Consider the following 26,544-nt stretch of genomic DNA (forward strand, 5'->3'; position numbering starts at 1 on the left):
CACTGTAAATGACGGCCATAGTCGAGGGGTTGAATCTGCGGTGGAGTAGAAGAGCGGGCGATGAACCTTTACATAGTGAGTAGGCGTGCCTATAGGGAAGATCAATGACTACTAAGTGGTGGAGAAGGCGCGGATCGAGCAAGGTTACAAAGAACTAGATATATTCCAACCTGTCTGCACTTTGTGTCGTTTTTGGATCTACTTAATTCCAGTCCGGTTTACGATGACGCCCCCGACAACTCCCTCTATCTATATTGATCCGGCGCTCGACGCCTACCGAACCTCCGCAAGCACATATATCTCGCACCGGCCTTCCGAGCAACTCGTCGGCATCCTCTGCGCAGCTGTCATCCTCCACAAGGGTCGAGTATTGCTCATCCAACGGGCAGCCGACGACGATTACCCCAATGTCTGGGAGGAGACCGGTCTACGGGCGTCAGCTGGTACGAATGTGCTTGGAGAGTTCAAATATGACAATGGCTTGCTCCCACCGAGTGACTCCTCTAGAAGAGGGAAGTGGACAATATTCATCTTCCGGGCAATTGTCGACGATGAAAGCTCGGAATTAGAGATCAAACTCGACCCCAACGAACACAGAGTGCACCTGTGGGCCACAAGAGAAGAGATTCAGGATGATTCTTGTGGGGACGTCAAGCTGGATTGGATTTCGGTGAATCAGAAGAGGGCAATTTTGGAAGCATTCGACGAGGTCGAACGTTAGACTGGATCGGAATGGAATGAAATGTCTTTCTGTAACTAAGATGTTATTGTTGAGCCACTAGCTTGGGTAGATCTCACGCTCTTGTTGAATTCCTCACTGCTTCAAGGTTGTTTCTCGCCATACAGAGTACTCTACATGGTGGAGTCTTCTAGAGATGATGTCGGGACCCTCAGCGGCTCGCTCGCAAAGCTAACCCGAAGCAGAAGGGGCCCCATCGGCTTTTTAATCGTCTGCAGACAAGTCACTCACTTCATCTTTGTCTCATCCTCTCATCCTCTCTTCTGCACATCCTCAGTCCACTCAAGACCATGAGGCAATGCCACTCGTCATCTTCACAGTCTTATGGTCCGCTCAGTGAGCCGAAGCAGGGGCTGTGCCCTGTGTCTACGACGCAAGATCAAGGTTGCTTCGAACTCCCTCTAGTCCGCTTGGCCTCCACTAATTGCCTATCAAGTGTGACGAGCGTCGTCCGGAATGTTCGCAATGTAGACGAGTCGGGAAGCCCTGTCCTGGTGTCTACGGCGGCCTATTCATGGTCAACGCTGCCGCTCTGCCTGACCATCCCTCCTTTCAGAGAGCCGCTCTAGACCTTCCAGTCGAGCCGACTTGCGGGCCCTTGTTTGAACAGGCCCTCATATCCACCTTTATCGCTTCATTTTCTCTATCAGGCTTTCATTCGGTTCAATCCGACTCCTGGACTCGATACCTTTCCGAATGGGCATCCTCTCCCAAAGCGCTGGGGTGGTCCATTAGAGCAGCGACGCTTGCCTTTTACGCACAGGTATCCCAGGAGACGGCTCTGTACCAAGAAGCTAGCCGATGCTATGCACATGCTCTTCGAGGCCAGAGTGTCTCCGTGAGCCAGTGCCTCGAGGGGCTCAGTGGCCAGAGCAATGGCCACTCGAAAGTACCCACCGAGGAGGACATTTACGCATCGCTGATGTTGATGTACTACGAACTGATCAGCCCGGCTTCTATAGGTAGCTGGACTACACACCTGCGAGGAACTGCCCAGCTTCTACTCTTGAGAGGGCCGCAGAACTGCCGGACCGGCGCTGTTCATCTTGTCTTCCGTTCAGTACGGTTGTTGCTAGTGAGTTTTTCATTCTTCTGTCGTTCAGCAATAGGCCAAGGCCCTGGACTAAGACCCTGCTACAGGCTCAAGCATCCATTACAATCCAAGAGCAGTCATGTTTCGCCTCTCCAGCCTGGTACAATATGCCTTTCGCTCTATCCAAGAAGACCGCATTAGATATTCTCCTCGACGCGATGCACGAGGTGGCTAAATTGCTTCGCTTCGACCAGAGTGAAGAGCACGGAGATGAGGAAAGGCTACATCCCTTAATCTGCCGGCTAGAAAGCCTCGCGGAGACGGTTGCCCACAGCGAAAGTGTATACCTCCACGAACTTCGTTCATCCTACTCGACCCAGACCATCGCTTCCAACTGCCTCGCGTTCCAATTGATAGAAGTCGAAAGACTGGATGACGAGATATGGCTCGGCGGTGGTGACTTCCGCTCCGCCATTCCAGCCGTGATGTTTCACACCATTCACATCTTGGTTGATTATCTCCGGCTTCGGGCAAGGGCCGAAGACTATGTCTCGGAGGAGCGCACGACTAGGTGCTCCGTTTTGCTGCAGTTCACACACGCTCTCTTCCAACGTGACCTACTAGGCAGACTGAACGAGGGATCGTGCATGCAGCTGGTTTTTCCGTTGGAGGTAGTACGGCGGTATAGTCCGTGTGAAACGCAAAAGGCGCAAGCCAGGATTTACCTTGATCGATTAGGCTGGAAAAAGGAGTCTTGATACCGTGATACTACATCTCAATCTCTATCACCCTGTGTATGATATAGCGGTGGTTATGGTGCTTTTGGAGTGTTGAGCGTGTCAGAACGGAAAGGAAGCTGAATTGACTGGGGCTTCAATGCACTTGTACTGTCCAATGTCTTCTCCGAGAAAAGGGTCTCCTCTTGTGGGTCAGAAGGAAAACAGTTCAATGGTACGCTCGCCCTCCCTTCTTGCATCCCAAACGCTGACTCCCCAAAGAAAAGCTGGCAATACGCAAATCGAACCATCCATAACAACAGCAACAGCTGCCTCAACCTAAAACTGTGCCCGCTGTTCAACCCCACCCAAAGGAAGAGTCCACGACACCCTAGTGGACGTATAAAACTCCGCATCGCCACTTTCATCCAACGACGACGGCTCGGTCAACGTGCCCGCCTGAACTAGTTTCAACCCTTGCAATTGCTCGGCCGTGGCCTCCTTCCAAGGTGTAGTGCCAAACTCGGGACAGAAGAAGACCGTCAACACCATGCCGTACTCATGGTCCTTGGAGAATGACCGGGGGTTGCCCTTCGTTAGGCGGAAGGCCTGCTCGGGGACGGCGTAGTTGATGGTGTTGCTGCCGCCGGATATTTTGCGGCAGGAGATGCAATGGCATAGGGCCTATTTAGAGGAGACTTATTTTGAGTTTGTGTCTTCTTATGGGGAGGATGGTAGTGGAGAGGAGAAGGGATGTTCTTACTTTGAGGGCTGGCGAGTCGGTGTAGGCGTAGGCGCAGGCGTTGCATAAACAACTTCCGGTAGTGGTGGTCATTGTGAATCACAGAATAGTCAATACTGAATAGTAGTGGACTGTAGACTGTAGACTGTAGACTGTGGAGGGTGGAATGGAGGTCTACTTCGAATTATGATATCTTATTTATAGCAACTCATGAAGCCGAAATCCACTGCATTCGATTGCCAATCTGGGCTAGTTTTCCGAGTTGCTTCTCCTCCTCCATCCATGGAAGGATAGCATCGGACAAGCCCCCCCGAGATCGAATCCATTTGTCTACATATAAAAGAGAACCTCCATCCCAGCATCCCTGCCCCCTCACATCTACTCCCCCATCACCATACATACCCATCCCCACCAACCACCACAAGGAAAAGATGCTCCTCCTCATCGCCGGAATCACCGGCTCCTTAGGCCAACGTCTCGCCGAACAAGCCCTATCCCGCGGCCTCTCCGTCCGGGGCCTCGGGCGCCATCCCTCCAAACTCCCCCCTCGACTCACCCAAGCCCTCGAATCCTTCATCCCCTGCACCTCACACTCTGACCTCCCCGCCCTCCGCACCACCGTCACAGGCGTCGACGCCATCGCATGCGCCTACACCACAGACCCGGTGCTCTACCTCGAAGGCGGCCTGTGGCTCCTCCGCGCCGCCGAAGCCGCCAACGCCAACGTCCAGATCTTCATCGCTGCGTCGTGGACCCAGGACTGGACGAATATCCAACACGGAGATTTCGAGCTGTATGATTCGATTCTGGCGTTTGTGGACCACGTCGCTGCTACGAGTGTGATTCGGCCCGTGTATTTGGTTAATGGCACGTTTGCGGAGTGGTTGATGCGGGCTGCTACTCCTGGTCTCGGTTCTGAGGGGAATGGCAAACCCTCGGGCTCCGTGCGTTGTGAATACTGGGGCACCGGCGATACGAAACGGATCTCGTGGACGACGATGGATGATGCAGCGGCGTACACGATCGAGCTTTTATGCAGCAACCCCGCGATCCGGGAGGGACAGGGAGGGGTCTTCCGATTCCGGTCTGGGGAGCTGACACTGCGTGAGATGGCGGCTATTTATGAGAAGGTGACGGGTCAGGAGGTTGAGGTTGTTTGTAGGGGGAGTTTGGAGGATGGGGAGAGGGAGTTGGATGCGAAGAAGAGGGAGACGGGGCGTGCTGGGGTTTGGGATCGACTGCGTTTGTCGTCGAGTGTGGTTGCGGCTAGAGGGTCGTGGGAGTTTAAGGAGCCGGTTTTGGATTTGTCGTATGTGAAGGAGCCGACGAGTTTTGAGGAGCATCTTAGAGAGAGGATGGAGGGGGGTTTGAGGTGTGGTGGGATTGGTAGGGAAGCGTAGGATAGGTTAAGGTGGTAGGTGAGAGGGTATTGTTTTGATGAGAAACCTGTTTAGAATCGTATATAGGAGTTCCGGACTGAGATGTAGAATGTGACTTCTAATATATGCCCGTGATTGAGATATATCTGGTTCAAAATGTCAGGTATAAGAATGTACGTATGAATGTGAATGCAAGACAAGATTTTCAAACAAGCACACCCGTTCTATCTACTTCTTGGACGACTTCCTCGACCCTTGCCTCGGACTCGGTTGATCACCGTCAGACTCTGGATTTTCAACCTCGACCCCTACATCCACGATCGCGGACCCATCCTCCTCCACGGGGTGAATGGCATGCTCCACATTAACCTTGGGCCCCTTGAACCATTTGTGCGCATCCACCACCCACCAGATGCTGACCGCCAGCATTGGCGCGCCGTACACGAGGCACGTCCAGTTCATCAGGTCCGGCGTCAGATTCCCTCCTGTGACGCTAGGCAGACACAGAATCGGGACCATCAGCAGCACGAAAGACACGCCAAGGCCTTCAATGACGCGCCCAAAGGGCCCCAGATGCCAGGGTCCGCGACGAAAGCGGTTTCCAACAAAGAAGACCCGGATCGCGATGGGGATGGAAAACGCAACGAATTGGGCGATGGCGCCGATAGAGAACAGGGCACCGATCGCCACGTCGCCGGCCAGGATCAGCAGACACATGAGGATCCCAATGACGGCATTCATGATCACGGCGTTCACCGGCGTGTGCGTGCGAGGGTCGACTTTCTTCCAGTATCGGGACCAGGGAAAGCAGTCGTCTCGTGCATACGCGTACGTCACCCGAGATGCGGCCACCATGCAGCCCTGGCCCATGGAAAACCCGCAGATGATCGTCAGGGCAAGGATGCCCATGGCGGTCTTCCGCGGCATCACCTGCAGCAAGTAGGAAGCCCAGGGCTGGCCAAGGTCGGAGTCAATCACCGCTTCGATGTCCAGCACGGTGTAGGCGACGACTAGCTGCAGGAACCAGCCCATCAGACCGCCCACCCCGGACGTCATGACAATCGCGCGAGGCGAAGCAATATTTGCGTTGGAGCATTCCTCGCTCAGGTGGAACGGGGAGTCGTAACCCGACATGGTCCAGATGACGCCGACAAAAGTCATGAGAACAGCCACTCCGTCTGGAAAATCAGTTAGGTTGGTGATGGTTCCCCAGACCTGCTTGGATGGTTGGAACTTGGGCTCGTTCTTGGTGCCCGCCGGAATGGCAATGATGACGGCGACCAAAGCCAGCATGTTGAATGTTGACCCGTACGAATTGAACTGCGCCACCCGCTTGGTGGGCATACTGCTAACGGCGGCATGGATGATCATGATCAGCGTGGTCAAGAGGAAAGTCTGCCAGGTCGTGGGTACATATTCCGGATTCGCGATGGAGCCTGCGGCTAGGATCATCGCAGCCAGGGAATAGTCCACGGATGGTGCTGCCGTGATTTGACCAATCCAATTGGACCAGCCCGTGATCCATGCTGCAAAGGGGCCGTACTTTGGAGGAGCGAGTACTGCTGCTGCATAGTAGAGTCCGCCGCTGGAGAGGAGTCAATTAACCGTTTGCCAAACAAGTCCTGCCCTATACCTCGACGACGACGTGTACATACCTGGTAGGCATGGCGGAGCATAGCTCGGCCATCGACATTGCAACGCATTGGATGAAAAGCATAGCAATAATCCAGCCCCAGACCATACCCGCCGTGCCAGCATAGCCCATTCCTTACTCCGAGTCAGCGTTGGATAGCACGTTCATGGATCACAGGGCCAAGTACCATAGTAGATCGTACTGGCGAACGAAGGCAACAGGCCCAGAACCGCAAAACTGACGCAGAACGTAGTCCATAACGAGAACTCGCGCTTGAACTCCTGCTTGTACCCTAACGCCGTGATCACCCTCTCGTCCGCATCCATCGCATGGTCCGTGTACGGGACGTCGCCATTCGGCAGAACCGAAGTGACCGGGGCATGGTCGATGTTGGTGTATACCGAGCCTTTGGTCGGAGGTCCACTCGACGACCGACTTCGGTCCATGATGAAGTTTATAGGCGGGGCAACACCCTCATTCGTCCTGACCACGAAAAAGTGCCGATATAGAAGAGAATCGCACGAAGGAAGACCAGCCAGCCGACAGGAGAGCAGAAAAAGGACCGAGCACGGCGTTTCCGTCGGGAGTTTCAAAGTTTATGGCGATTCTGTGTCGCTTTTGGGGTATGTTAGGGTTTGACAAGTGGTACCTGGGGATCGCAGTCTTGCAAAAACCGGTTTAGGTAGGACCAGTACTTATATAGAAAGAGTCATGTCTCAGCCGTACGGGAAAAGCATCCCTTCGGGGACAGGCTCGTATCCTGGACACATGGTATCCCGGCAGATCGACGGAGAGATAAGGAGAAGAATGACAATGCTCTCCTTGCCTTGCAGCCACCAGGGTGAGGGGTTCATACGCTGGTTCGCTTGGCGCCAGGTCACGCTGCATCCAGGTGACGCTGTCGATGCGATCTCCGGAATGCAGGACCATCTGGATTGGACCAGAGTTGGCCTGACCAAGGGCTGCTCCGCATCAATCTGGCCAGGTGTGTTCAGACAAAGCTTGGCGAACAGTCCATACTCCAAGGGGAAACTCCAGGCGCGCAGAGAGAAGAGAGAGATGAAGCTTATCAGCGCCGCGTGGATGATAGGATGATAAGCCTGAGAGATAAGGCAGGATCCGCTGTCTGGACTGGCCTCGATTATCTCACGTGGGGGCGAGTAAAGTAACAAAAGGCACTTAATTAAGGCAGGACGGGTTTAAGTGCTATCAAACACTCAATCTTTATTCTACACAGTACATCTCCATCGCCTAATCCTCGAGAATCTAGTCAATAGGAACAGAATACCGGCAAATGTTGTATAAGGTCTTGTATATGAATAATGGCTGAAGAAATGTACTTTGGAGGATCAAACAAAAACACGTTTAGAAGGGCTGGTCAAATGTCAGTACGATAGCCGTCCACACAGTCCAAACTAAGGCTAGAAAACATACGTTGTCCTCAGGAGCGACCGTCCGGTCGAAGTACTTGTCGAAGAAAGGGAACTGCTGCAGGATATCCTTGCGCACACGAGGGACCTCGCCGAAGAAGAAGAGGGCGAAGACACCGGCGCTGACGCCGAAAGTGGCGGCGATCTGACCACTGTACCGTCCCGGTGCATTAGCATTTCGTCTTCTTGAAGAGGTCATCGCGGGAGATCAAGCGGGGAGAAACTCACTACTTGGTAGCATCGCCCACGGTCAGACCGTGGAAGTGAGGGTTGGTGTTGTACCTAAGATAATTGCAAGTCACGGTCAGCTGGAATTCTCAAATATTCTTCGCTTTCGCATGTGGTTGTAGCTTCCAATGGCTCGTCGACACAAGAACATTGAAGTCTTGTCCAGGACATATTGCGGTGATGCGGATGCCTCAATGCCAATGGCCACGCCAGAGGAGCATGAACAAGTAATACGACCAACACAGCATCGTACACCTCATAGAAGCATCTGCCACACAGTGCTCGGCACATTGAGAGGATCAAATCTCAGGGAGTCTCACTTGGGAGCGAAGGGAGAGCGGTAGGCACCGGCGGACTGGGCCGCAGCGCGACGGAGGGTCTGAGAGAAAACCTAGAGTCGAAGAAAAGAATTGAATTAGCAACCCATGCATTTAGTTCCAGAACATCATTGCCGTGGGATCAAAGCGCATTGCATGATGTGACCGGACGTCATCAGCGCTGAGGATCTGGCTGCTCTAACCAGTTCGAGAGCCGGTCACGACGCCAGATAGAGAGAACAATTGGAAGAAAAAGTACGTACCATCTTTGCGAAGACTCGAGGATCACACGAGGAGACAAGAACGACCGGGCAGGAAGAGCGAAAGGACGACGGACAACAGACAAACTTACGGGTTCGACATCGACGAAAACCGGCGACCTTCGGGAGGGTCGCCGCTGAGGTAAGCAGACACCGCCGACGGTGCAGCCACGTGATCCAACAAACCCAATCAGAGGCCGTCCATTTGCACTCTTCAGGCCACCAGGCATCAAGACATCACATCTACTTCGACACTATAGCACAAGCACGACAGTATTAACATATTATGGAACATCAGATCACCATTATTATCTGCGGTATTGTATTTCATGTGCACCCATTTGAACCAACTCGGACACCGATGCGGCAGTAAGAGAGATAATGAACAATAAAATAGATATAGGGAAACATGGAAACATGTCAAAAGTCTAAGGACACACCATGGCTTTTCATCAACCAAGGATGAAAGAAGCTCAAGTGAAACCTGGTGATCCAGGAAAGAGTGGGTTAAGGGAGAAAATGCAAATCACAAACAATTTAGAAGAAAGAAAAAGAGTAAACACAAAAAGACCCTAACTGTACAATAAGTCATAGAACTCCGTTCAATCTACTTTGCCCGTGGAGCCGCCGTTCAAAAGACCTTCCTTTCCGTCGAGGTGGAAGAACCCGTTGCCATTCGTCACACCAAGGATACCACCGCGGCCTCCACGTCGGGCTCTGCCGCGCGCAATGACGGTGGCTGCCACAACGGAGATGATGAGAAGGATGACAAAGAGGATGGGGTGGCTGACAATGAAGCTCCGGGTGAAGAAGAAGATGGACTCGAAGGTGCCCACCGTCGACTTGGGGGACAGCTTGGGCGGGTTGGCCACCACGAGAGGAATCGTTTCGAGGATGGAGGTACGCGAAGCCATGATGGAAGCTCCGCTGGAAGAAGAGTCCCAATAGCGTCGGTTCTATTCAAAATTAGTTCCCGCGCATAATGCCGCTCCAAATTTGCACGACAGCACTTACATCTTGATCGTTGATTACAACGCGCTCCCCGTTCGCCACGTCAATACCGTAGGTGTTTCTCAGCCAGCGCTCCCAGAAGTCACCATCGACCCAGGCAAAGCCCACCTGCTTCTTGTCGTCTTCACGGATGGTGATCCGCATGTTCTTGGCAGCCCGCAAGGCCCGCTGGTCGTTGCGGTCGTCGGCTTCTTCGATGCGGAGTTGCTTAGCATCTCGCAGCTCTTGTCGCTCCAACTGGAACAGTTGCGTTTGCTTCTCCATCCATTCCAGTGCGGCGTTTTTCAGCTCTCTCTTCGACTGCAAGAATTCGTCGGAGCGCGCACGGCTGAGGATGCCGAGGACGACGTACTTGCCATCCATGATCTCGCGCGCATTGGAAGCCGTAAGCTCCGGGACGATAGGCAGCCACACGGTTTGCATCCAGGCCAGGATCTGTCGGAAGTCACGCATGTCCTTCGGGGCAATCGGGGTGTAGTAGTTGGCGCGGCCATCCCGCGAGACAAGGAGACGCGGCCAAGTGTTGATCTTGAATCTTTCGGCGAGAGCGCCGCTGTTCGTCTTGACAATTCGAGCATGACCAACCAAGCTCAAGGTCAGGCGTTCCAGAGCCTCGAAGTCCTCCGAGGTCGTAGCGTGATCGTAAAAGTACAAGAAAAGAACCTCTTCTTTCTCTTCCAGCTCCTTGAAGGTCTCCGCATCGACATCCTGCACACCTAGTCCCACGCTGACCGACTTCTTGGCGTAGCTGACAAGATCACCCAGACCACGCAGACCGGTGTATTCAACCCTCTCCCCGCCGCGGAAGAAATACATGGTCGGGAACGCGCTAACGTGGGCATCGCTGCACAACCTCTTCTCCACGTCACAGTCGACTTCTCCGACGTTGAGAACGTTTTGCATTTCTTTGGCCATTTGCCGCCAGGTAGGGGCCAGCGACTGGCAGTGCGGGCACCAAGGAGCGTAGAACTTGATGAACCAAGGATCCTTGCTGGTCGTCACAAGTTTCTGGAAGCTTTCGGCGGTGAGAGGAACGGACATTCCCTGCGGATTGGCTGGTGCTGCCGGCGGGGTAGATTTGGGCTTGGGAGTCGCATCTTTCTCGGCGGACGAGTCTTTGTCGGATAGCGCGGCAGCTTTCTCGTTGTGCTCTTCCCCAGCCTTCGCACCAGCCTCGGGGTCTTTGTCCTTGGCGGCAGGAACCTCTGGCTGAGCCTTCGGGTCAATCTCCTTATCACCCGCTTTAGGCAGTTTAAGGCCGTTCGGAGGACGAGATCCAGGCTTGATCGTTTCCAGTTTCCCTTCGATGAAGTCGCTGAGGCCCTTCATCGATTTTTCGCCGTCGAAGTGTTCAACGAGTTCACCATTGTGATAGAACGAGAAAGTCGGGAAAAATTTGACGCCTAATTCCTTGCACAGATCCCCGTATGCCATACAGTTCAGCGAGGCGAAGTGGAAGTTGTAAAAGGGTTGGAACGAATTCAGCGACTTGGTGTCGGGAGATTTGGACGACGAAGAAGATAGCGGATCGGACGTCTAGGGGATTTGTTGATTAGGAAAAAGCGAAAGACAGGTATCCGCGTCGAGGACGAGACTCACCTGGTAAAACTCGTAGAGGGTTTGCCATGTTGGGGCGATCTGCTTGCAGTGCGGGCAAACAGGAGAATAGTGTTTAACAAACCTAGTAATGATTAGAACAAGGGAGGAACACCCTAAGAGCCATGGCTGCGGAGGGTCCTCACCAGTAACCATCCTTAATTGTGTCCTTGAAGGTATCGGGCGACAGTTCCTTCATTTGAGGCACTTCAATGCCATTGAAGGTGGTAGCCTTCACCTCTTCCGCATCAACTTTTACATCTTGATCGGAGGGTGCGGCAAAAGAGGCAACGGAGAATAGCCAAAGGAGTGACCACGCCAGCAATGAAGCCCTCATCCTGGCTGTAGGTCAAGGTCGAAGACCCGAATGCGACACTGGAAAGGGGAAATAAACGAGGGTAAGAAGGTCGGGGAGTCTGTCGGACGAAAGGCGAAAAGAGATTGGAATAGATAGGTGACGAGAATCAATATCGGCAGCACATTCGAAAAAGAACAAGATAACGAACGTCTTAATGCGGCGCGCGAACAGTGAAGACAGAGAGGCCGGATCAGCCACTGCCCGATAAAAGAGGATCTACAGTAGTGGATCGATAGATATGTTCAAAGGTCGAAGAACACGAAATTTCCGCAAGTTCCTCAAGAAAAGAAAAAAAAGGAAAAGGAGAGTAGACCGAAGAGTAAACGAAGCCCCTAAGGCGCCCTGTGGTCTGATAAGAGGGTCAGCGCTGAGGGAGGAAATGAGCGAGGAGAGATCGAAAGTGGCTGCACGGGGCTGTTGGCCTGGAATCTCGGTTTCTCCGCCTTCCGACGGCACTTCATCCTTCATTCGGCTCCCGATCCGCCTCGAGATTCACGAAGTATCGCCAGCCATTGGGGTCAATTCCTCCTTCTTTTCCCTCTTTTCTCTCTTCTACCTGGCTCATTCTCTCCGCCATAATGAGGTCTACCCTCCGTCTGTTGGCGAACGTCAAGTCGCCCCGGTACTTGGAGCCTTTTGCTCCCACCGGATTGGCCGGCCTGGTCACCCATCCCAGTCCCCGCCCGACCTTGATCTATCTCTACACCACCACTCTGCAGAAATTGAAGGCCTTCCCCGAATCTTCCGTCTACCGCCAGTCTACCGAGGCCCTCACCCGCCACCGCCTGGAGATCGTCGAGTCGACGAAACCGCCCGGATTCGACGCTTGGTTGGAACGGGTGAAGAAGACCGTGGGCGCCGAACCCGCTCGATTCGCCTCCCTCCGTCGCCCGGATGGTTCGTATGCCGCTTTCCAGAAGGATGACGGAAGCGACAACCCCCGCGGTGAGGAGTGGGATGGCGAATCCATTGAAGCGACTACCGAAGGTCCTACCCGTACTGCGGAGCAGGAGGCGCGATGGGAAAAGGTCATTGAGGAGTCTACGAAGCCCGAGGACAAGGAGACGGATTTCTTCCCCGAGGCCATGAAGTGGGAGAACGAGCCTGCTCTGGAAGCACAGCAGTACGTTAAGGGGACTTTTGCTCAACAACAGTGAGGCTCGAGACGCTGATCGTTTTTTTTTTTTTTTTTTGTCTAGAATCTCCGAGATTGAGAACAAGATTGCCGCCGGTCTTATCGAAGAAGTCATCCAGGTCGCTGAGGGTGAGATGAAGCTTGTGGATGAGATGTACCAGGCCCAGGTGTAAGTATCCGAGAGAACCACTCCGTTGTATATGAGACCAATCTAATTGATCACTAGCTGGGAGGAACTCGAGGAGAAGCCCAAGCCCGGCCAGTGGACCTACTTTGAGCGCAACACGTCCGGCTCGTCATAAGGGCTTAGATCTCAGAGATTTCGGACAACTTGTATTTATTAGCCGACGTGTGTTAAAAATCGAGGGGGACATTGTTTTGCCATACTTATATCCATTATGACAAAATCGATTTGTCTTTGATGACCTAATTTAGTGAACTACGCTGTTTGCCCAGGGGTACACGGGGGAATGATGTAGGGACTGTGGCCACAGTAGAACGACAGTGGGGGCCGTACAGACCAGCCAGGGGAACGAAGGGGAACCAGAGATCATCAATTGCTACGTGGAAGAGAAATGATCACCGGAGCAATTCAATCTGTCCGTAGAATCCTCCAGACCCTATACATCAATAATAACTATCAACCAAAGACTTGCATACTCCATAGGAAGTGATGCAGGGGAAACGCCCGGAAGCGCAGGCGGTGAAGACGAACCGTCGCTAGCCAGTTCCAGATAGCTGGCGGATCTCCTTGTGGACACATCGCTGCCAGTCCAGTCCCTGAGTCGCTTCGACATTATTCTTGCTGCCCGTTCTGGCCGGGGGCCTCCTCTTTGCTTGCACTACCGATACACTCTTCCTTAGGAAGCCTTACTTACACCTCCGGGCTGGGCTGTCTGATCGGCTCGAGGCCTGGTTCCCCCCCTCCTTCTCATAAGCCGTCTCCCGAACCCGCACACCGTCGCGATTCTCCTTTCTACCACACCATGAAATTGGACGTTAAGGTATGCGACCCTGCCAGAGGCGGACAATTGGATGGAATTTGGCTGGAATTGGCCGGTCGGAGTCCTGTGGCTAACTAGAATTGCGATCTTACAGAGGCAACTCTTTGCCCGCTCCGAGCGGGTAAAGGGCATCGACTTCCACCCCACGGAGCCATGGGTAAGTGACTGTATCGTCATGGAATTCCCTGCTTGCTAACTGGAGATTAGATCCTGACCACACTGTATAGCGGTGCGTAGAGCAACGCATCGTCCAAAACCTGCCCCATTGAATGCGCTAATTCGGAATATAAACAGGTCACGTTTACATCTGGTCTTACGAGTCCCAGGTGAGTTCAATAAGCATCATTCCTAAAGAGAACGTGCGACTGATGAACTTCCCCTATATTATAGTCCATAATCAAAACATTCGAGCTCACCGATGTCCCCGTACGAGCTGGTCGCTTTATTGCCCGCAAAAACTGGATTGTTTGCGGTTCGGATGACTTCCAGTTACGCATCTACAACTACAACACTTCCGAGAAGATCGCTTCCTTCGAGGCCCATCCCGACTACATTCGCTCAATCGCAGTCCACCCTACTCAGCCCTTCGTTCTTACCGCCTCCGATGACATGACAATCAAATTGTGGGACTGGGAGAAGAACTGGAAATGCGTCCAGGTATTCGAGGGACACAGCCACTACGTGATGGGACTGTCCATCAACCCCAAGGATACCAACACATTCGCTTCGGCTTGTCTGGATCGAACCGTCAAGATCTGGAGTCTGGGCTCCCCGCACCCCAACTCTACCCTCGAAGCCCACGAGACCAAGGGCGTCAACCATGTCGACTACTACCCGCAGGCCGATAAACCATACCTCCTTACAACATCCGATGATCGCACGGTTAAAGTCTGGGACTATACGACGAAAGCGTTGATTGCGACCTTGGAGGGCCACACCAGCAACGTTTCATTCGCTTGCTACCACCCGGAGTTGCCGGTCATCATTTCAGGATCCGAGGATGGAACCATTAAGATCTGGCATGCCAACACATACCGACTGGAACAGTCGCTAAGCTATGGCCTCGAGAGAGCCTGGTGTATTTCTTACCAGCGTGGTAAGCAGGGTATCGCGATGGGTTTCGACGACGGTGCAGTGGTTGTGAAGATGGGTCGAGAGGAGCCTGCGGTGTCCATGGACGGCTCAGGAAAGGTTATCTGGGCGAGACACAACGAGGTTGTCTCCACAGTTATCAAGGGAGGCGATGCTAGCATCAAGGATGGGGCACCCATCTCGCTACCGACTAAGGACTTGGGCTCCTGCGAGGTCTACCCACAGACCCTGTCACACTCTCCTAACGGACGGTTTGTTTCGGTTTGTGGCGATGGCGAGTACATCATCTACACTGCCCTCGCATGGAGAAACAAGGCCTTCGGACAAGCCCTGGACTTTGCGTGGGGATCGAAGGACAACAGCAACGACTACGCTATCCGCGAGTCATCCACTAGTGTCAAAATCTTCAAGAACTTCAAGGAGGTCAGCGGTGGCCTTGATGTCGGCTTCCAGGCCGAAGGCCTTACCGACGGTGTCCTTCTCGGTGTTAAGGGACAAGGGGGTATTGGCATGTTTGATTGGGAAACCGGAAACCTGGTCCGACGTATCGAGGTTGAGCCGAAAGCTGTAAGCACTTTCTCACTGGTGATCGCCCGTGAATACTACTGACAAATTGACTAGGTTTACTGGTCGGAGTCTGGTGAATTGGTCACCCTTGCTTGTGAGGACAGCTTCTACGTCCTCCGGTTCTCGAGAGAGAACTACGTCAATGGCCTGAACGAAGGCGAGGCCGATGAGGACGGTGTCGAGTCAGCTTTCGAAGTCGTGACTGATGTCAACGAGTCCGTCAGAACCGGTCAATGGGTCGGGGATTGCTTCATCTACACTAACTCGACGAACCGCCTGAACTACCTTGTTGGTGACCAGACCTACACAATTTCTCACTTCGACCAAGGGATGTACGTCCTTGGCTACTTGCCTCGGGATGGCCGGGTTTACCTTGCCGACAAGGATGTCAACGTTGTTTCGTTCGGTCTCTCTCTCAGCATGGTTGAATACCAGACGGTGGTGCTGCGTGGCGACATGGACCTGGCCGCGGAGCTGCTGCAGGACGTGCCCCAGGACCAGATGAACAAGGTTGCCCGTTTCCTTGAGGGGCAAGGGTACAAGGAGATGGCCCTGGAGGTCGCCACGGACCAAGAGCACCGCTTTGACCTCTCCCTCGCCCTCAACAACTTGGACATTGCCCTCGAGATCGCGCGGGAGGCCAACGTCGAGCACAAGTGGAAGATCGTCGGTGACACCGCCATGTCGGGCTGGAACCTCGCTCTGGCTCAGGAATGCTTCACCAACGCCAAGGACTTTGGCTCCCTTCTTCTCCTACACACCGCCAGCGGCAACAAGGATGGTCTCCGTAAGCTGGCCGAGCAGGCCTCCGAGGCGGGCCTGCACAACGTTTCCTTCTCCACCCTCTGGTCCCTCGGCGACGTCGACGGCTGCATCGACCTTCTTGTGCGCACCAGCCGGATCGCCGAAGCCGTTCTCTTTGCCCAGACCTACAAGCCCTCGCGGGCTCCCCAGCTCGTCGCCCAGTGGAAGGAGTCGCTCGAACAGACCGGCAAGACCAAGATCGCCCGCCTTATCGGTGTTCCCCCCGGTGCCCCTGACGCCACGACAGACGACGATCTCTTCCCCGAGTGGGACGAATACATCCGTCTAGAAAAAGAGGGCGTTGCTCCCGAGCCCCCGTCGTCGGAATCCTTGATCGACGTTGACGGACCCGAGGAGGAACAGTCCAAGACCGCCGAGAATGGTGCACCCGAGGTTGCTGCCGAGACGGAACCCAAGGCTGAGGCCGAGGCCGAAGCATGAGCATGAACATGAGCGAACGACAGACGTGGGCCATGGAGAGAAAGGAGGACAGGCAATCAATCCACCGAACTTGAGACGAACGCCGAGAGCGAAAGGGGAGGATGAAACGAATCAAAAGAAAGCTATGTAACTTGACACAGTTTTGTTTTTTCCCGATGGCCTGGGGCAGAGATATCTTTTTATTTTTCTTACCTTTTAACGTAACTACTATTTTTTAGAGTTGTTTTTATGTCTATTTATCATACTACCTTTTCCTATTTTCCATTTCATTCACGTTCGCAACGAGTATATACACGTGTTTTCTTACTCTCAAATTCCCCTTTCGTCTGTCGCGAGTATGTATCGCATCTACCTGGCTCTCGGCGACGGACCCAAGGAGACAATTCTTTACACCTAACCATGCTCTAATAGAACCCTCGAAGAAGGGAACATGTTTCAATTGCTAAACCTTGCTAGACCACCGGAGTGCGGCATTCCAAATCTGAACCTCATAACGATACTAAGTAAGAACTGCCATGGCCTTTGGTGGCGTTTGTTACCCTGCCCGTTTTATGTATGATCCTCCTGCGTCGTAACTTATCACATCTTGGTTTTCCCTTGCATGCACATGTTAGCTGGCTGGCTAGTTGATAGGTTAGTAACGTTGAGGACGCTCTTGATAAGAAACTCAAGGTCCGGGTTAACCACGATAGCATGGCATGGCATAGCATATAGTCACGCTATAGCCTACAGGGTGTGCAGCTACGTATGACTGTCGTTAGATGGCTCAGGTCAAGTGAATCATTGCGTCCGGAAGAATGATGCTAGAAGATAGAAGATTGAAGATTGGAGGTGAGTCTAATTCTACAGGACATAAAAAGGGCCAGGCACGTGGACCACTGACGAGAATGGTTCCCTCGGGTCATCTAGGGCCTGAAACAAAAAGAATAGAATGAAGGAGGAATTCCCCGTTCTGACTGAGGATAAGTATAAGATTTTCTGTTGTCTATGAACCAGTCACGACGACCAACATCGCCATCAGAGACGGATTTCTGGAAGAATATCACTCGGAATATCACCCGGAAGAACATATCAACGAAATTTAGAAAGAAAAGGCCCCGTTGTATAGAGAAGCTCGATGCTAAATCAATCTATGTTCAAATGCTCGCCAGGCGAAAAGGGCCATACACGTGAGCGGATGGGGGGTGAAAGATCGGACCAGCTGATCAATGTACGAAAGTCGCAAGAGGGAAAAGATGGGCCGGCTCTCCAGGTATGACACAAACTAAAGTGCAGAAAGGGATGAAGGGCAGAAATGGGCTTCATGGGTGCCTTTTCAGGGGATACTTTCACTGGAGAATCGAGTAACAAAACCCGAAAATGATAACCGGATCGGTTTGGACCTGCCTTGATTGTACCTGAAATGCAACAGACAAAGGTAGAACTGACATAAAGCGCTCAGTTGAGATCACTGCCGCACAGCAAATAAGGGATTCCAACAATGATACCCGTGGACTCCTTGCGCTAGGAAAGGAGGAAACAGGAGGGAAACAAATGGTTCGGGCTACGCAGCAGGACATGCAAGAGCAAAGGCTAACTCGAAGAAAAATCGTTGCAAACAATTTCTGTGTATTTCGAAACCATTGCGTTTCTGGTAGAAGGAAATTGGCCAACGCGATGCAAGAAGTCGCCGCTCTACTCGGGAATGCTGCCAAAGGACGGATCCTTGACACTGCCACCGGCATCTCCCAGACCCGCAACCGGCCGGTTGTAAGACCAGCCCTCGAATTGTTGCTGCATAGTCTGAGACAAGACCGGTCCGTCCACGTAGGAGTCCTGGGGAGCCTCTTGCGTGAATTCGCGATCAAAGTTTGCCGTGTCACGAGCGTCCAGCTGAAGAAAAACCGGTTAGGACCAAGAGCACCGCAATACAGGGATTGAGAAGGGCATAGGCTTTGGACATACCACATTCGGCCGGAAGCTTGGCTCATACTTTCTCTGGAGCAGCTTGCGCCAATCAATGTTTGCAAAGAAATGATGCGACTTGATTTCTGCGGCACCGTTGGCACCCAGCCGACGCTGCGGGTCACGGTCAAGAAGTCTGGTCAGAAGATCCCGAGCGGCTGGCGGAACGACATCGCTGCTAGGGAAGGTCAGAGGCTCCTGCAGAATCTTTCGGTACATGTCATTCGTGTTTTCGTCGTAGAATGGCGGAAGACCCGTCAGCATCTCGTAAAGGAGGACACCCAGCGTCCACCAGTCGACGGTTTTCGTGTAGCCATTGCCAAGCAACAATTCAGGAGCAAGGTACTCAGGGGTTCCACAGAACGCTGCAAGGAAGGGTTAGCAGATGCGTCGTGACAAATCTCCTTAAGGCCAATGATGGGGCAGGTTAGCTTACTGTTCGTTCTATCCTCATCCTTCATGTCTAACTTGCACAGACCGAAATCGCAAAGGGCGATGTGTCCGGTGTAATCGAGAAGGATGTTTTCGGGTTTGAGATCACGGTAAATGACCTTGAAGCCGTGCAAACACTCCAGTGCACATAGAAGTTCGGCGGTGTAGAAACGAGCGCGGTTGATGTCGAATCGTTGCTCCCGCTGGAGATGATGGAACAGTTCACCGCCGTTGACAAAGGCCAGAACCAGGTAGAGTTTCTCGGGGGATTGGAAGGAGAATTTCAATGGGACGATAAAAGGGTTGTTGATCTGAGCAAGCACCGACCTCTCGGCAAGAGTGTGCGTGACTTCGGATCGCGAGATGATGTGAGCCTTGCGGATGGTTTTGAGGGCGTAGATACGACCCGTGTCCTTCTTCATGACCTGCATGACTTTGCCGAAGCTACCTTTACCCACGACCTTCAGCAAATCGAAGTCCTCCAGCTTCAGACTGCGTTGCTTGTTCTCCACGAAGGAGACGCCGACCCTGATCGAGCCGGTTCCGAACTGGAGGTCCAGCCATTCGGCCCCGAGCTGACCCAGATGGCGTTCCTGCTCCGTATGGGCTGCGGCCGCTTTCTGGTTATCTTTCTTGCTGAGCTTGGGGTCCTCCACAAAGGGCTGAGCTTCCTCGAATCGAGGGTGCACCTTGACCGCTCCGAGGAAGATATCCTCACTCCGACCGGCGCCAGGCCGAGCGGCGGGGTTTCGCAGATACAGCTGCACATTCAATTCCGTCTTACGTGACACATCGAACTTGAAAGCTGTGTTGTCTCCGGCCCAGAGGGGGTTTTCCGGGGTCCCCGAGACGGCATCCACGAAAACCTGATTCTTTTCGAAATCGAGCAGGGCGTACGGAAGATATTTGGTGGAGTATCGGCCGTGGATCGTGGGAGCGGCATTGATACCTCCGCTGGTGGACTGCGGACGGGCGCTTTGTACGAACGACGCGGCCTGCCCCTGAGTGGAGTGGGAAGAGGAAGAGCTTGGGCGCATGCCATAGCCATTGCTGTTCTGAAAATGCGAGTTGAAGATCTGCTGGTAGTGCGGTGATAAGGCGAAACCCTGGCCTTCATGCAAGGTGACAATCAAGATACCGGGCTTGACGGGGGCCACCGGAGGGGATACGAGGGATTCCGAGGCACCTTGCATCACATGTTAGAACAGGACCGGCTGTCATTTCCGACGACGGGGAAAGGAAAATGAGGAAAATAAAGTAGAGAAGATCGGATCCATCAAAGACATACTTATTCCATTGGAGCTGGCGGGTGAGGCATTTGTGGGTTGAGGGGTCACCGGAGTTTCCTCACCCGATTCACCCTTGATGGTTGATGTGGAGGAGGATCGCGCGAAAGTTTGGGTCAAAGGGGCCAGGTGAGTTTCCTTCAATTCTGCAAAGCGCCGAACGTGTTAGTATTCCACACAACCGAAGGACGTAACGCCCATCGTAACGGTATTGTGGGAGGAAGGGAAGACCAACTGAACATACTTTTGGTGAGTTTCCACGACATGACGGCGGCGGGTTTTGGGGTAGTTAGGGGGCGGGCGGAAGTATCAACGGGCTTCACCTGAACAGGCTAGGAATATCAAGTGAAAGGAAGATAGATAGGAAAAAGGGAGGTTGAAAGAGAAAGTGAAAGAGATGAAATGATAGAAAACGAAACGACAAGGAATAAGTTGTTTAACCCCAGAGGGTAAGGTGGAAATCACCAAGTGCCGTTACAGAAATGCAGGACCGCCACAGCCACAGCGGTCAGCAACACACAGAGGAGGAAATCCGAGGGACGGACACAAGGGGAGGACAACCAGGGTCAAAGCAGAAACCCAGGCTGGTGAAGGGGAAAGCGAGAGAAATAGGGAGAGAGAGAGGGGCAAAAGCCAGACCAAGTAAGAGAGAGAACGGAAGAGAGAGAGCGAGAGAGAGAGAAAGAGGGAGATAAGACGAACAAACAGAGGCTGAAGAGGGGAAAAGAAGGCGGCCGAAGAGGGGGCCGAACCCGCCCTCGTGATTGGGTCAGGAACGTCGCTGCCTGTGTGCCTGGATGCCTCAACACCTGAATGCCTGATTGCTCGGGCCGCCATTCCCCCTGGGGCGGTGCACGGCCGCTTAGGTCAGCACCTCCCCGACCGCTCAGCCACCGCCGGGTCTCTGCCCCAGGCCGCACTTCTCCCCGTCGGGAACTGGCGATACCGCTATCTACCGAAGTTAACTGCGACTTCATCATTCAATCTCTCAACAACAATACTCAACCTCCCCTCCACCCCCCCCCAACAGCGCCACTCTTGTCGTGACACTTTCGGCTTACTCCTTTTCATCGCGTTTTCTCGCCTCCCCTGATTTGCTGCCGATCGATCGACCTGTCATTCTCTTGGCAAATCCCCAGCCGATTGCGGAGACTGCATCCCCTTGTTTTCGCTCTCTCACACACCTCACCCTTTCCCGCGCATAACCCCTTTCGGTCCGATCCCTCTATAGATAGCCCTCTGCCTTTTCTGGAGGGCTTCACGTGTGTTCGAAACGGCTCAGGATCTAGTGGAGGATGAAAGGGCTCCGCGACCGATGGGTGTAATTCGAAAGAAGACCGCCTCGCGCGGCACAGAGGCAGGGACGAAATACCATTGCGATATCTGCTCGGTGGATGTGACTTCGACGGTAAGTGAACTGAACTTCCTTTCTTTTCTACCGGATGCCGCGTCGCTTCGCGGATGGCTGCGTCCGGAACGTCTCGAAGTCAGACATGTCTGACCGTCTGTCCCATCAGGTGCGCGTTTCCTGTGCCGACCCCGCCTGCCATGAATACGACCTTTGCGTTCCCTGTTTCTCTGCCGGAGAGAAGTCGAAGAATCATGACCCGTCGACACATCGGTACCAGGTGATCGAACAGAACTCGGTGCCCATCTTTGACGAGGATTGGGGTGCTGATGAGGAGCTGTTGCTCTTGGAAGGCGCCGATATCTACGGGCTAGGGTCCTGGGCGGATATCGCGGACCACATCGGCGGATATCGGACGAAGGAGGAGGTCCGGGATCACTATCTCGGCACCTACGTGGACAGCCCCAATTTCCCGCTCCCCGTACGCGCCGACCCGGAGGATACACGACTGTCCGACTCGATCCCCAAGGAGGAGTTCCAAGCGCGGAAGAAGCGCCGCATTGAGGAGCGCAAGGACGCGGCCAAGGCGGCGCCTCCCACCACGCCGAAGCAGAAACCGACGGCCAGTGTACCGGCCTGCCACGAAGTGCAAGGTTACATGCCGGGACGATTGGAATTCGAAACGGAGTTCTTGAACGACGCCGAAGAGGCGGTGCAACACATGGCGTTTGAGCCGGGGGCGGGAGAAACGGCCAACGGGGAACTCGATGCCGAGATGGAGCTGAAGATGACGGTGGTGGATATCTACAACTCCCGACTGACCGCGCGCACGGAGCGCAAGAAGATTCTCTTTGAACATACCCTCCTCGAGTACCGAAAGAACACGGCGTTGGAGAAGAAACGCACGAAAGAAGAGCGGGATCTTCTGAACAAGGGGAAACCGTTTGCGCGGATGATGAACCACGATGATTTTGAGGAATTCAACAAGGGTCTAGAATACGAACATAACCTACGACTGGCCATCGCGCAGCTACAGGAATGGCGACAGATGGGTATCGGCGACCTCAAGGGCGGAGAGAAGTACGAACAAGAAAAGCAGTCCCGCCAGCAGAAAATGGCGCCTCAGGGATCGTTCGATCGGTTTGCCAGCAACCGCCCGAAACAGTCACAAATCACCGAGCAGCCCTCGGCCGCTAGCCAGCTGACCACGCCCGAACTCCCGCTGCGCCTACAAAAGGCCTCCGGCGCACCCAAGCCGCCCGAGCCGGTCAACCAACCGCTCAATGACTTTGATCGGGCCTTTGCTAGCGGGGGAGAGCTCCCAACGATGCAGCCCGCCAAGACCAAGTTTGTCGTGCAGCCGCTGAACGGAATAATCCCCTGGAAGCTGGAGAATGACGGCGCGCCCGATCTCCACTTGCTGACCAAGGAAGAGGTCGAGGTGTGCAACGTGCTTCACATCCAGCCGAAGCCGTACCTTGTGATCAAGGAGACTCTATTAAAGGAGTCCATGAAACAGGGGGGCAGCTTAAAGAAGAAAGACGCGCGAACTATTTGCAAGGTAAGTGGGCTCTCTTGGCTCTCTCTCTCTGGGATTGGTGACAAGAAAACTCACTAACAACCATCTGTAGATTGACGGAACGAAAACGAGTCGAATTTACGATTTTATGGTGCACAGTGGCTGGATCAACAAGGCGTAGAAGCGAGATGAACTGAACAGGACGAACCTTTATATTCACGGATCGAAATCCATATCAAACTTTCAAGAAGGAAGGAGTTGGGGCGTTGAGCGGGCATGGGGTGGTTATGAGGATAGATACATAGCCACTTTGCACCAGCGAGGTTATTTGATTCAATTGATTCCATCTTTATTATCTGTCACCCTTTGAATGTCACTGTATATTTCACCCAGTATCTGCTCAGTGTCTCATGCCATGTAGTTCCATGAAAGTAGTCCATGACATGCACCTAAGCGTTAGAACCAGGCCCGGCCAAATCCCCACATAACTAATCCCAAGTTCTCCGCACTCGGGCCTCGGCATGTCCAACCTACACTTCTTATAACCATCTCTCCTCCCAGATCAATCGATCCAAACTACCCCCCTCAGCTTTAAAAGAAAACAATTCCAACCTCCTAACTAACAAACAAACCATACCCAGTTTCCAAAATTATATATAACTAAAATAAAATGACATTCCAAATCCCCCCTCCCGACCTCCAATACTCCCGTCTCAGCTTCCCCGCCCCGCACGTCCTCCTCGTCACGCTAGCCCGGCCACGCGACCTGAACTGCATCAACGGCATCGGCCACGAGGAACTCCACGCCGTGTGGGAATGGATGGACGAAGAGCCGAGTATCCGAGTGGGTGTGTTGACCGGTGAAGGGAGGGCGTTTTGCGCTGGTGCGGATTTAAAGGGTATGTAGCTTATCCCCTCTCCTCCTCTCCATCAATCTCTCTCTCTCTCTCTCTCTCTCTCTCTCTATGAAAAATAAATACCAAACAAAATGGGAAAATAAAAAAACACCTAAACTAACTAAAACTAACTAACGAACTACACAGAATGGAACTCCAACCAATCCTCCTCCGACACCCAGTCTACACCCAAAAAACGCACCCCCCACCAACCCGCAACAGGCTTCGGCGGCCTCTCGCGCCGCTCGGGCAAAAAGCCCATCCTCTGCGCCGTCAACGGCCTCTGCCTCGGCGGCGGATGCGAAATGATCATAAACGCCGACCTGGTGATTGCCAGCAACGCAGCGTTCTTCGGGTTCCCCGAGGTGCAGCGCGGGGTTGTCGCGATTGCGGGGGCGTTGCCGAGACTGGTCAGGACGGTTGGACGGCAGAGGGCGATGGAGATGGTGTTGACCGGGCGACGGGTTTCGGCGGAGGAGGCGGAGCGGTGGGGGTTTGTGAATGAGGTGGTGGATGTCAAGGGAGGAGGGGATGTGGTAGGGAGGACGCTGGAGGTGGCGCGGCAGATTGCTGGGAATAGTCCGGACGCGGTGATTGTGAGTCGGGAGGGGGTGAAGTTGGGATGGGAAGGGGTGGGCGCGGAGGAAGGCAGTCGGTTGTTGGTGGAGGGGTGGTCGAAGAAGCTGAATGAAGGGGAGAATATCAAGGAGGGATTGAGGGCGTTTGTGGAGAAGAGGAAGCCCGTCTGGCTGGATAGTAAGCTGTGATGAGATGTTTGATATCTACGGTCTGTCTATGAAAGATCTAGGCACCTACGCGGGACGTATCAGGTATTGCATACTCGTTTATTCATTAGACTCAGCTGTCCTGCATCTAAGTCGACATTACACATAAAAAATGCTATTCCGAGATCCCATATGCTCCGTCCAGCCCGATTTTCGCCGTTTCCCATGCGGTGTGAGTTCCGTCCTGCGGTTCAACCCGTTCAACGTCGCCTCCATTGTCGCCGATCATGCGAGGAGGCTGGCCAAACATGCGTCTCGCTTATTTGGCCTCCTGCTGAACTTGGCTCACCCGTTTGAGCACAGGGGCGTACAGAGGATGATCTTCTTCCAAGCCGGTAAGCTGGGTGGTGGCGCCGTCGGCCTTGTTTTCCGCGAGAATGTGAGCCAGTTCGACACTTTCCTGGTCGCCGGGGACGTTCTGGAAGCGAAGCGCCATCTGGGCAGCATCCAACAAGTTCTCGTACTGCATGCCACGCTCGGCGAGTTGCGACGCAGGGCCGATGAAGCGTTCCTTGCGGGAAAGCTTGCGTACGGGAGCACGGCCGACACGCTCCACCTGGTCTTCGAGGTAAGGGTTGCTGATGCGGCTGACGATCTTGTTGACGTATTCCTTCTGCTCTTGTTCGGAGATGCCATGCTTGGCCACGATCAACGATGCGGTCTCGTCCAGGACCTTGTGCACGATGTCGCGGATCTCCTCGTCGCTCAAGGCCTCAGCGATGGTCTTCTTTCCGCGGGCGTAGCCGTAGTAGGCAGTGGTGGCGTGACCGGTGTTGACGGTAAAGAGCTTGCGTTCGATGTAAGGCTCCAGGTTGTCTACCCAGTGGATGGCCTGGATGTCGGGGTGACCAGTCTCGCCGAAGGGAGTCTTCTCGACGACCCATTCGTAGAACTTCTCGATGCGCACGTTCAGGCCACTGTCGGCAGGCTGGTTGGGAACAATGCGGTCGATGGCCGAGTTGGCGAACTGAGCGCGTTCGTAGAGAGAGGAGAGACGGTCCGGGTTGGTCTTCTCCTTGATGAAGCCGTGCAGAGTATCCGTGGCACCGATGGCATTCTCGCAGGCGATGACGGCCAAGGGCTTGGACTCGGTGCGAGCATCGATACCCTTGGCGATGACGGGAGCGATGAACTTGAGGATGTTAGGGCCAACGGCGCAAGTAACCACGTCGGCGGTAGCAATCTCCTGCACGACGTCACTCTCGTTGGTCTTGGAGTTGATGGCGCGGTAGTTGGTGATGGTCTTGGTGACTTCACCCTCTTCGCTGATCTCCGTCACATTGTAGGAGTCGGACTCGTTCAAGGCGTTGATGACGCTGTCAACGACATCAACAAAGACCACTTCGTAGCCGGCAGTGTGAAGGAATTCGGCGACGAAGCCACGGCCGATGTTACCGCCGCCAAACTGAACAGCCTTCTTCGCCATGGTGGATGTGATGATGGTAGTGTAGTAGAGTCAAGTAGATAGGAGGGGAGGGTGAGTAGTAAGAAGAGGCAAGAGGCAAGAGAGGGGTTGGGAGTAGATGAATGGATTGATGGATGGATGATGGATGGATGATGGAAGTTGAAGAAGAAAGAGGAAAGAAAAGAGCGAGAGGAAGGGAAGAAGAGGGGGTTTATATGAAGGTGACACAAAGAGAGGGGGAAAGGAAAGGAAGGCAGAAACCGGAAGGGACGACGATGAGGGCCAAGTGGGGGAGGGGCTTCGGCCACCAAAACTATCGTGACTTTCCCTTTACTTTCCCTGCTGGAACTACGTCGGATTGTCGCTGATTGGGCATGCACAACACGGTCTGGGGATTCTACTGGCGTCCATCAGGCATCCAATGATCGAACATTCTCGGGGATA

At 53.7% G+C, this 26,544-nt stretch overlaps 13 protein-coding genes across 15 annotated transcripts; 7 read left to right on the forward strand and 6 right to left on the reverse strand.

The window, feature by feature from the left end:
- Positions 1-223: 223 nt before the first annotated feature.
- Positions 224-721, forward strand: LDX57_002285 (NUDIX hydrolase; the record flags this gene model as incomplete). Its single annotated transcript, XM_046083929.1, has 1 exon — positions 224-721. The coding sequence occupies one exon, from the start codon at positions 224-226 to the stop codon at positions 719-721; it is 498 nt and encodes a 165-aa protein (XP_045939892.1).
- Positions 722-1,253: 532 nt separating this feature from the next.
- On the forward strand, positions 1,254-2,530 carry LDX57_002286 (uncharacterized protein; the record flags this gene model as incomplete). The annotated part of the gene is made up of 2 exons (XM_046083930.1): positions 1,254-1,814; positions 1,880-2,530. 2 exons carry the CDS (start codon positions 1,254-1,256, stop codon positions 2,528-2,530), a joined length of 1,212 nt encoding a protein of 403 aa, XP_045939893.1.
- A 297-nt stretch (positions 2,531-2,827) lies between these two features.
- Positions 2,828-3,323, reverse strand: LDX57_002287 (GFA family protein; the record flags this gene model as incomplete). The annotated part of the gene is made up of 2 exons (XM_046083931.1): positions 2,828-3,172; positions 3,252-3,323. The coding sequence occupies 2 exons, from the start codon at positions 3,321-3,323 to the stop codon at positions 2,828-2,830; spliced, it is 417 nt and encodes a 138-aa protein (XP_045939894.1).
- A 338-nt stretch (positions 3,324-3,661) lies between these two features.
- LDX57_002288 (uncharacterized protein) lies at positions 3,662-4,630 on the forward strand (the record flags this gene model as incomplete). Its single annotated transcript, XM_046083932.1, has 1 exon — positions 3,662-4,630. One exon carries the CDS (start codon positions 3,662-3,664, stop codon positions 4,628-4,630), a length of 969 nt encoding a protein of 322 aa, XP_045939895.1.
- Positions 4,631-4,837: 207 nt separating this feature from the next.
- Positions 4,838-6,688, reverse strand: GPT1 (amino acid permease; the record flags this gene model as incomplete). Its single annotated transcript, XM_046083933.1, has 3 exons — positions 4,838-6,194; positions 6,265-6,376; positions 6,430-6,688. 3 exons carry the CDS (start codon positions 6,686-6,688, stop codon positions 4,838-4,840), a joined length of 1,728 nt encoding a protein of 575 aa, XP_045939896.1.
- Positions 6,689-7,377: 689 nt separating this feature from the next.
- On the reverse strand, positions 7,378-8,617 carry LDX57_002290 (cytochrome b-c1 complex subunit 10). Its single transcript, XM_046083934.1, has 5 exons — positions 8,481-8,617; positions 8,221-8,291; positions 7,901-7,954; positions 7,677-7,824; positions 7,378-7,616 (listed from the first exon to the last, which is right to left on the reverse strand). The coding sequence occupies exons 1-5, from the start codon at positions 8,481-8,483 to the stop codon at positions 7,608-7,610; spliced, it is 285 nt and encodes a 94-aa protein (XP_045939897.1). The 5' UTR covers positions 8,484-8,617; the 3' UTR covers positions 7,378-7,607.
- On the reverse strand, positions 8,618-11,903 carry LDX57_002291 (putative disulfide isomerase). The gene is made up of 4 exons (XM_046083935.1): positions 11,231-11,903; positions 11,088-11,169; positions 9,492-11,024; positions 8,618-9,433 (listed from the first exon to the last, which is right to left on the reverse strand). Exons 1-4 carry the CDS (start codon positions 11,419-11,421, stop codon positions 9,080-9,082), a joined length of 2,160 nt encoding a protein of 719 aa, XP_045939898.1. The 5' UTR covers positions 11,422-11,903; the 3' UTR covers positions 8,618-9,079.
- A 117-nt stretch (positions 11,904-12,020) lies between these two features.
- LDX57_002292 (complex I NDUFA5 subunit family protein) lies at positions 12,021-12,879 on the forward strand (the record flags this gene model as incomplete). Its single annotated transcript, XM_046083936.1, has 3 exons — positions 12,021-12,565; positions 12,642-12,746; positions 12,804-12,879. 3 exons carry the CDS (start codon positions 12,021-12,023, stop codon positions 12,877-12,879), a joined length of 726 nt encoding a protein of 241 aa, XP_045939899.1.
- A 684-nt stretch (positions 12,880-13,563) lies between these two features.
- On the forward strand, positions 13,564-16,485 carry SEC27 (coatomer subunit beta'; the record flags this gene model as incomplete). Its single annotated transcript, XM_046083937.1, has 6 exons — positions 13,564-13,581; positions 13,676-13,738; positions 13,789-13,810; positions 13,876-13,907; positions 13,972-15,240; positions 15,295-16,485. The coding sequence occupies 6 exons, from the start codon at positions 13,564-13,566 to the stop codon at positions 16,483-16,485; spliced, it is 2,595 nt and encodes an 864-aa protein (XP_045939900.1).
- A 1,674-nt stretch (positions 16,486-18,159) lies between these two features.
- YPK2 (serine/threonine-protein kinase) lies at positions 18,160-20,054 on the reverse strand (the record flags this gene model as incomplete). The annotated part of the gene is made up of 3 exons (XM_046083938.1): positions 18,160-18,357; positions 18,430-18,794; positions 18,866-20,054. 3 exons carry the CDS (start codon positions 20,052-20,054, stop codon positions 18,160-18,162), a joined length of 1,752 nt encoding a protein of 583 aa, XP_045939901.1.
- A 1,059-nt stretch (positions 20,055-21,113) lies between these two features.
- Positions 21,114-23,571, forward strand: adaB. Of its 3 annotated transcripts, XM_046083939.1 has the most exons (3): positions 21,114-21,555; positions 21,665-23,056; positions 23,127-23,571. In XM_046083939.1, the coding sequence occupies exons 1-3, from the start codon at positions 21,463-21,465 to the stop codon at positions 23,193-23,195; spliced, it is 1,554 nt and encodes a 517-aa protein (XP_045939902.1). In that variant the 5' UTR covers positions 21,114-21,462; the 3' UTR covers positions 23,196-23,571. The 3 variants fall into 3 exon arrangements, with proteins under 3 accessions (XP_045939902.1, XP_045939904.1, XP_045939903.1); XM_046083940.1 differs by having other exon boundaries at positions 21,114-23,056; XM_046083941.1 differs by having other exon boundaries at positions 21,665-23,571.
- LDX57_002296 (enoyl-CoA hydratase/isomerase family protein) lies at positions 23,572-24,734 on the forward strand. Its single transcript, XM_046083942.1, has 2 exons — positions 23,572-23,913; positions 24,058-24,734. The coding sequence occupies exons 1-2, from the start codon at positions 23,685-23,687 to the stop codon at positions 24,675-24,677; spliced, it is 849 nt and encodes a 282-aa protein (XP_045939905.1). The 5' UTR covers positions 23,572-23,684; the 3' UTR covers positions 24,678-24,734.
- A 220-nt stretch (positions 24,735-24,954) lies between these two features.
- LDX57_002297 (mannitol-1-phosphate 5-dehydrogenase) lies at positions 24,955-26,121 on the reverse strand (the record flags this gene model as incomplete). Its single annotated transcript, XM_046083943.1, has 1 exon — positions 24,955-26,121. The coding sequence occupies one exon, from the start codon at positions 26,119-26,121 to the stop codon at positions 24,955-24,957; it is 1,167 nt and encodes a 388-aa protein (XP_045939906.1).
- Between the last annotated feature and the right edge of the window lie 423 nt (positions 26,122-26,544).

This window comes from Aspergillus melleus, assembly GCF_016097325.1.
Source record: "Aspergillus melleus strain CBS 546.65 chromosome Unknown contig1, whole genome shotgun sequence".
In the NCBI taxonomy this organism is placed as follows: domain Eukaryota; kingdom Fungi; phylum Ascomycota; class Eurotiomycetes; order Eurotiales; family Aspergillaceae; genus Aspergillus; species Aspergillus melleus.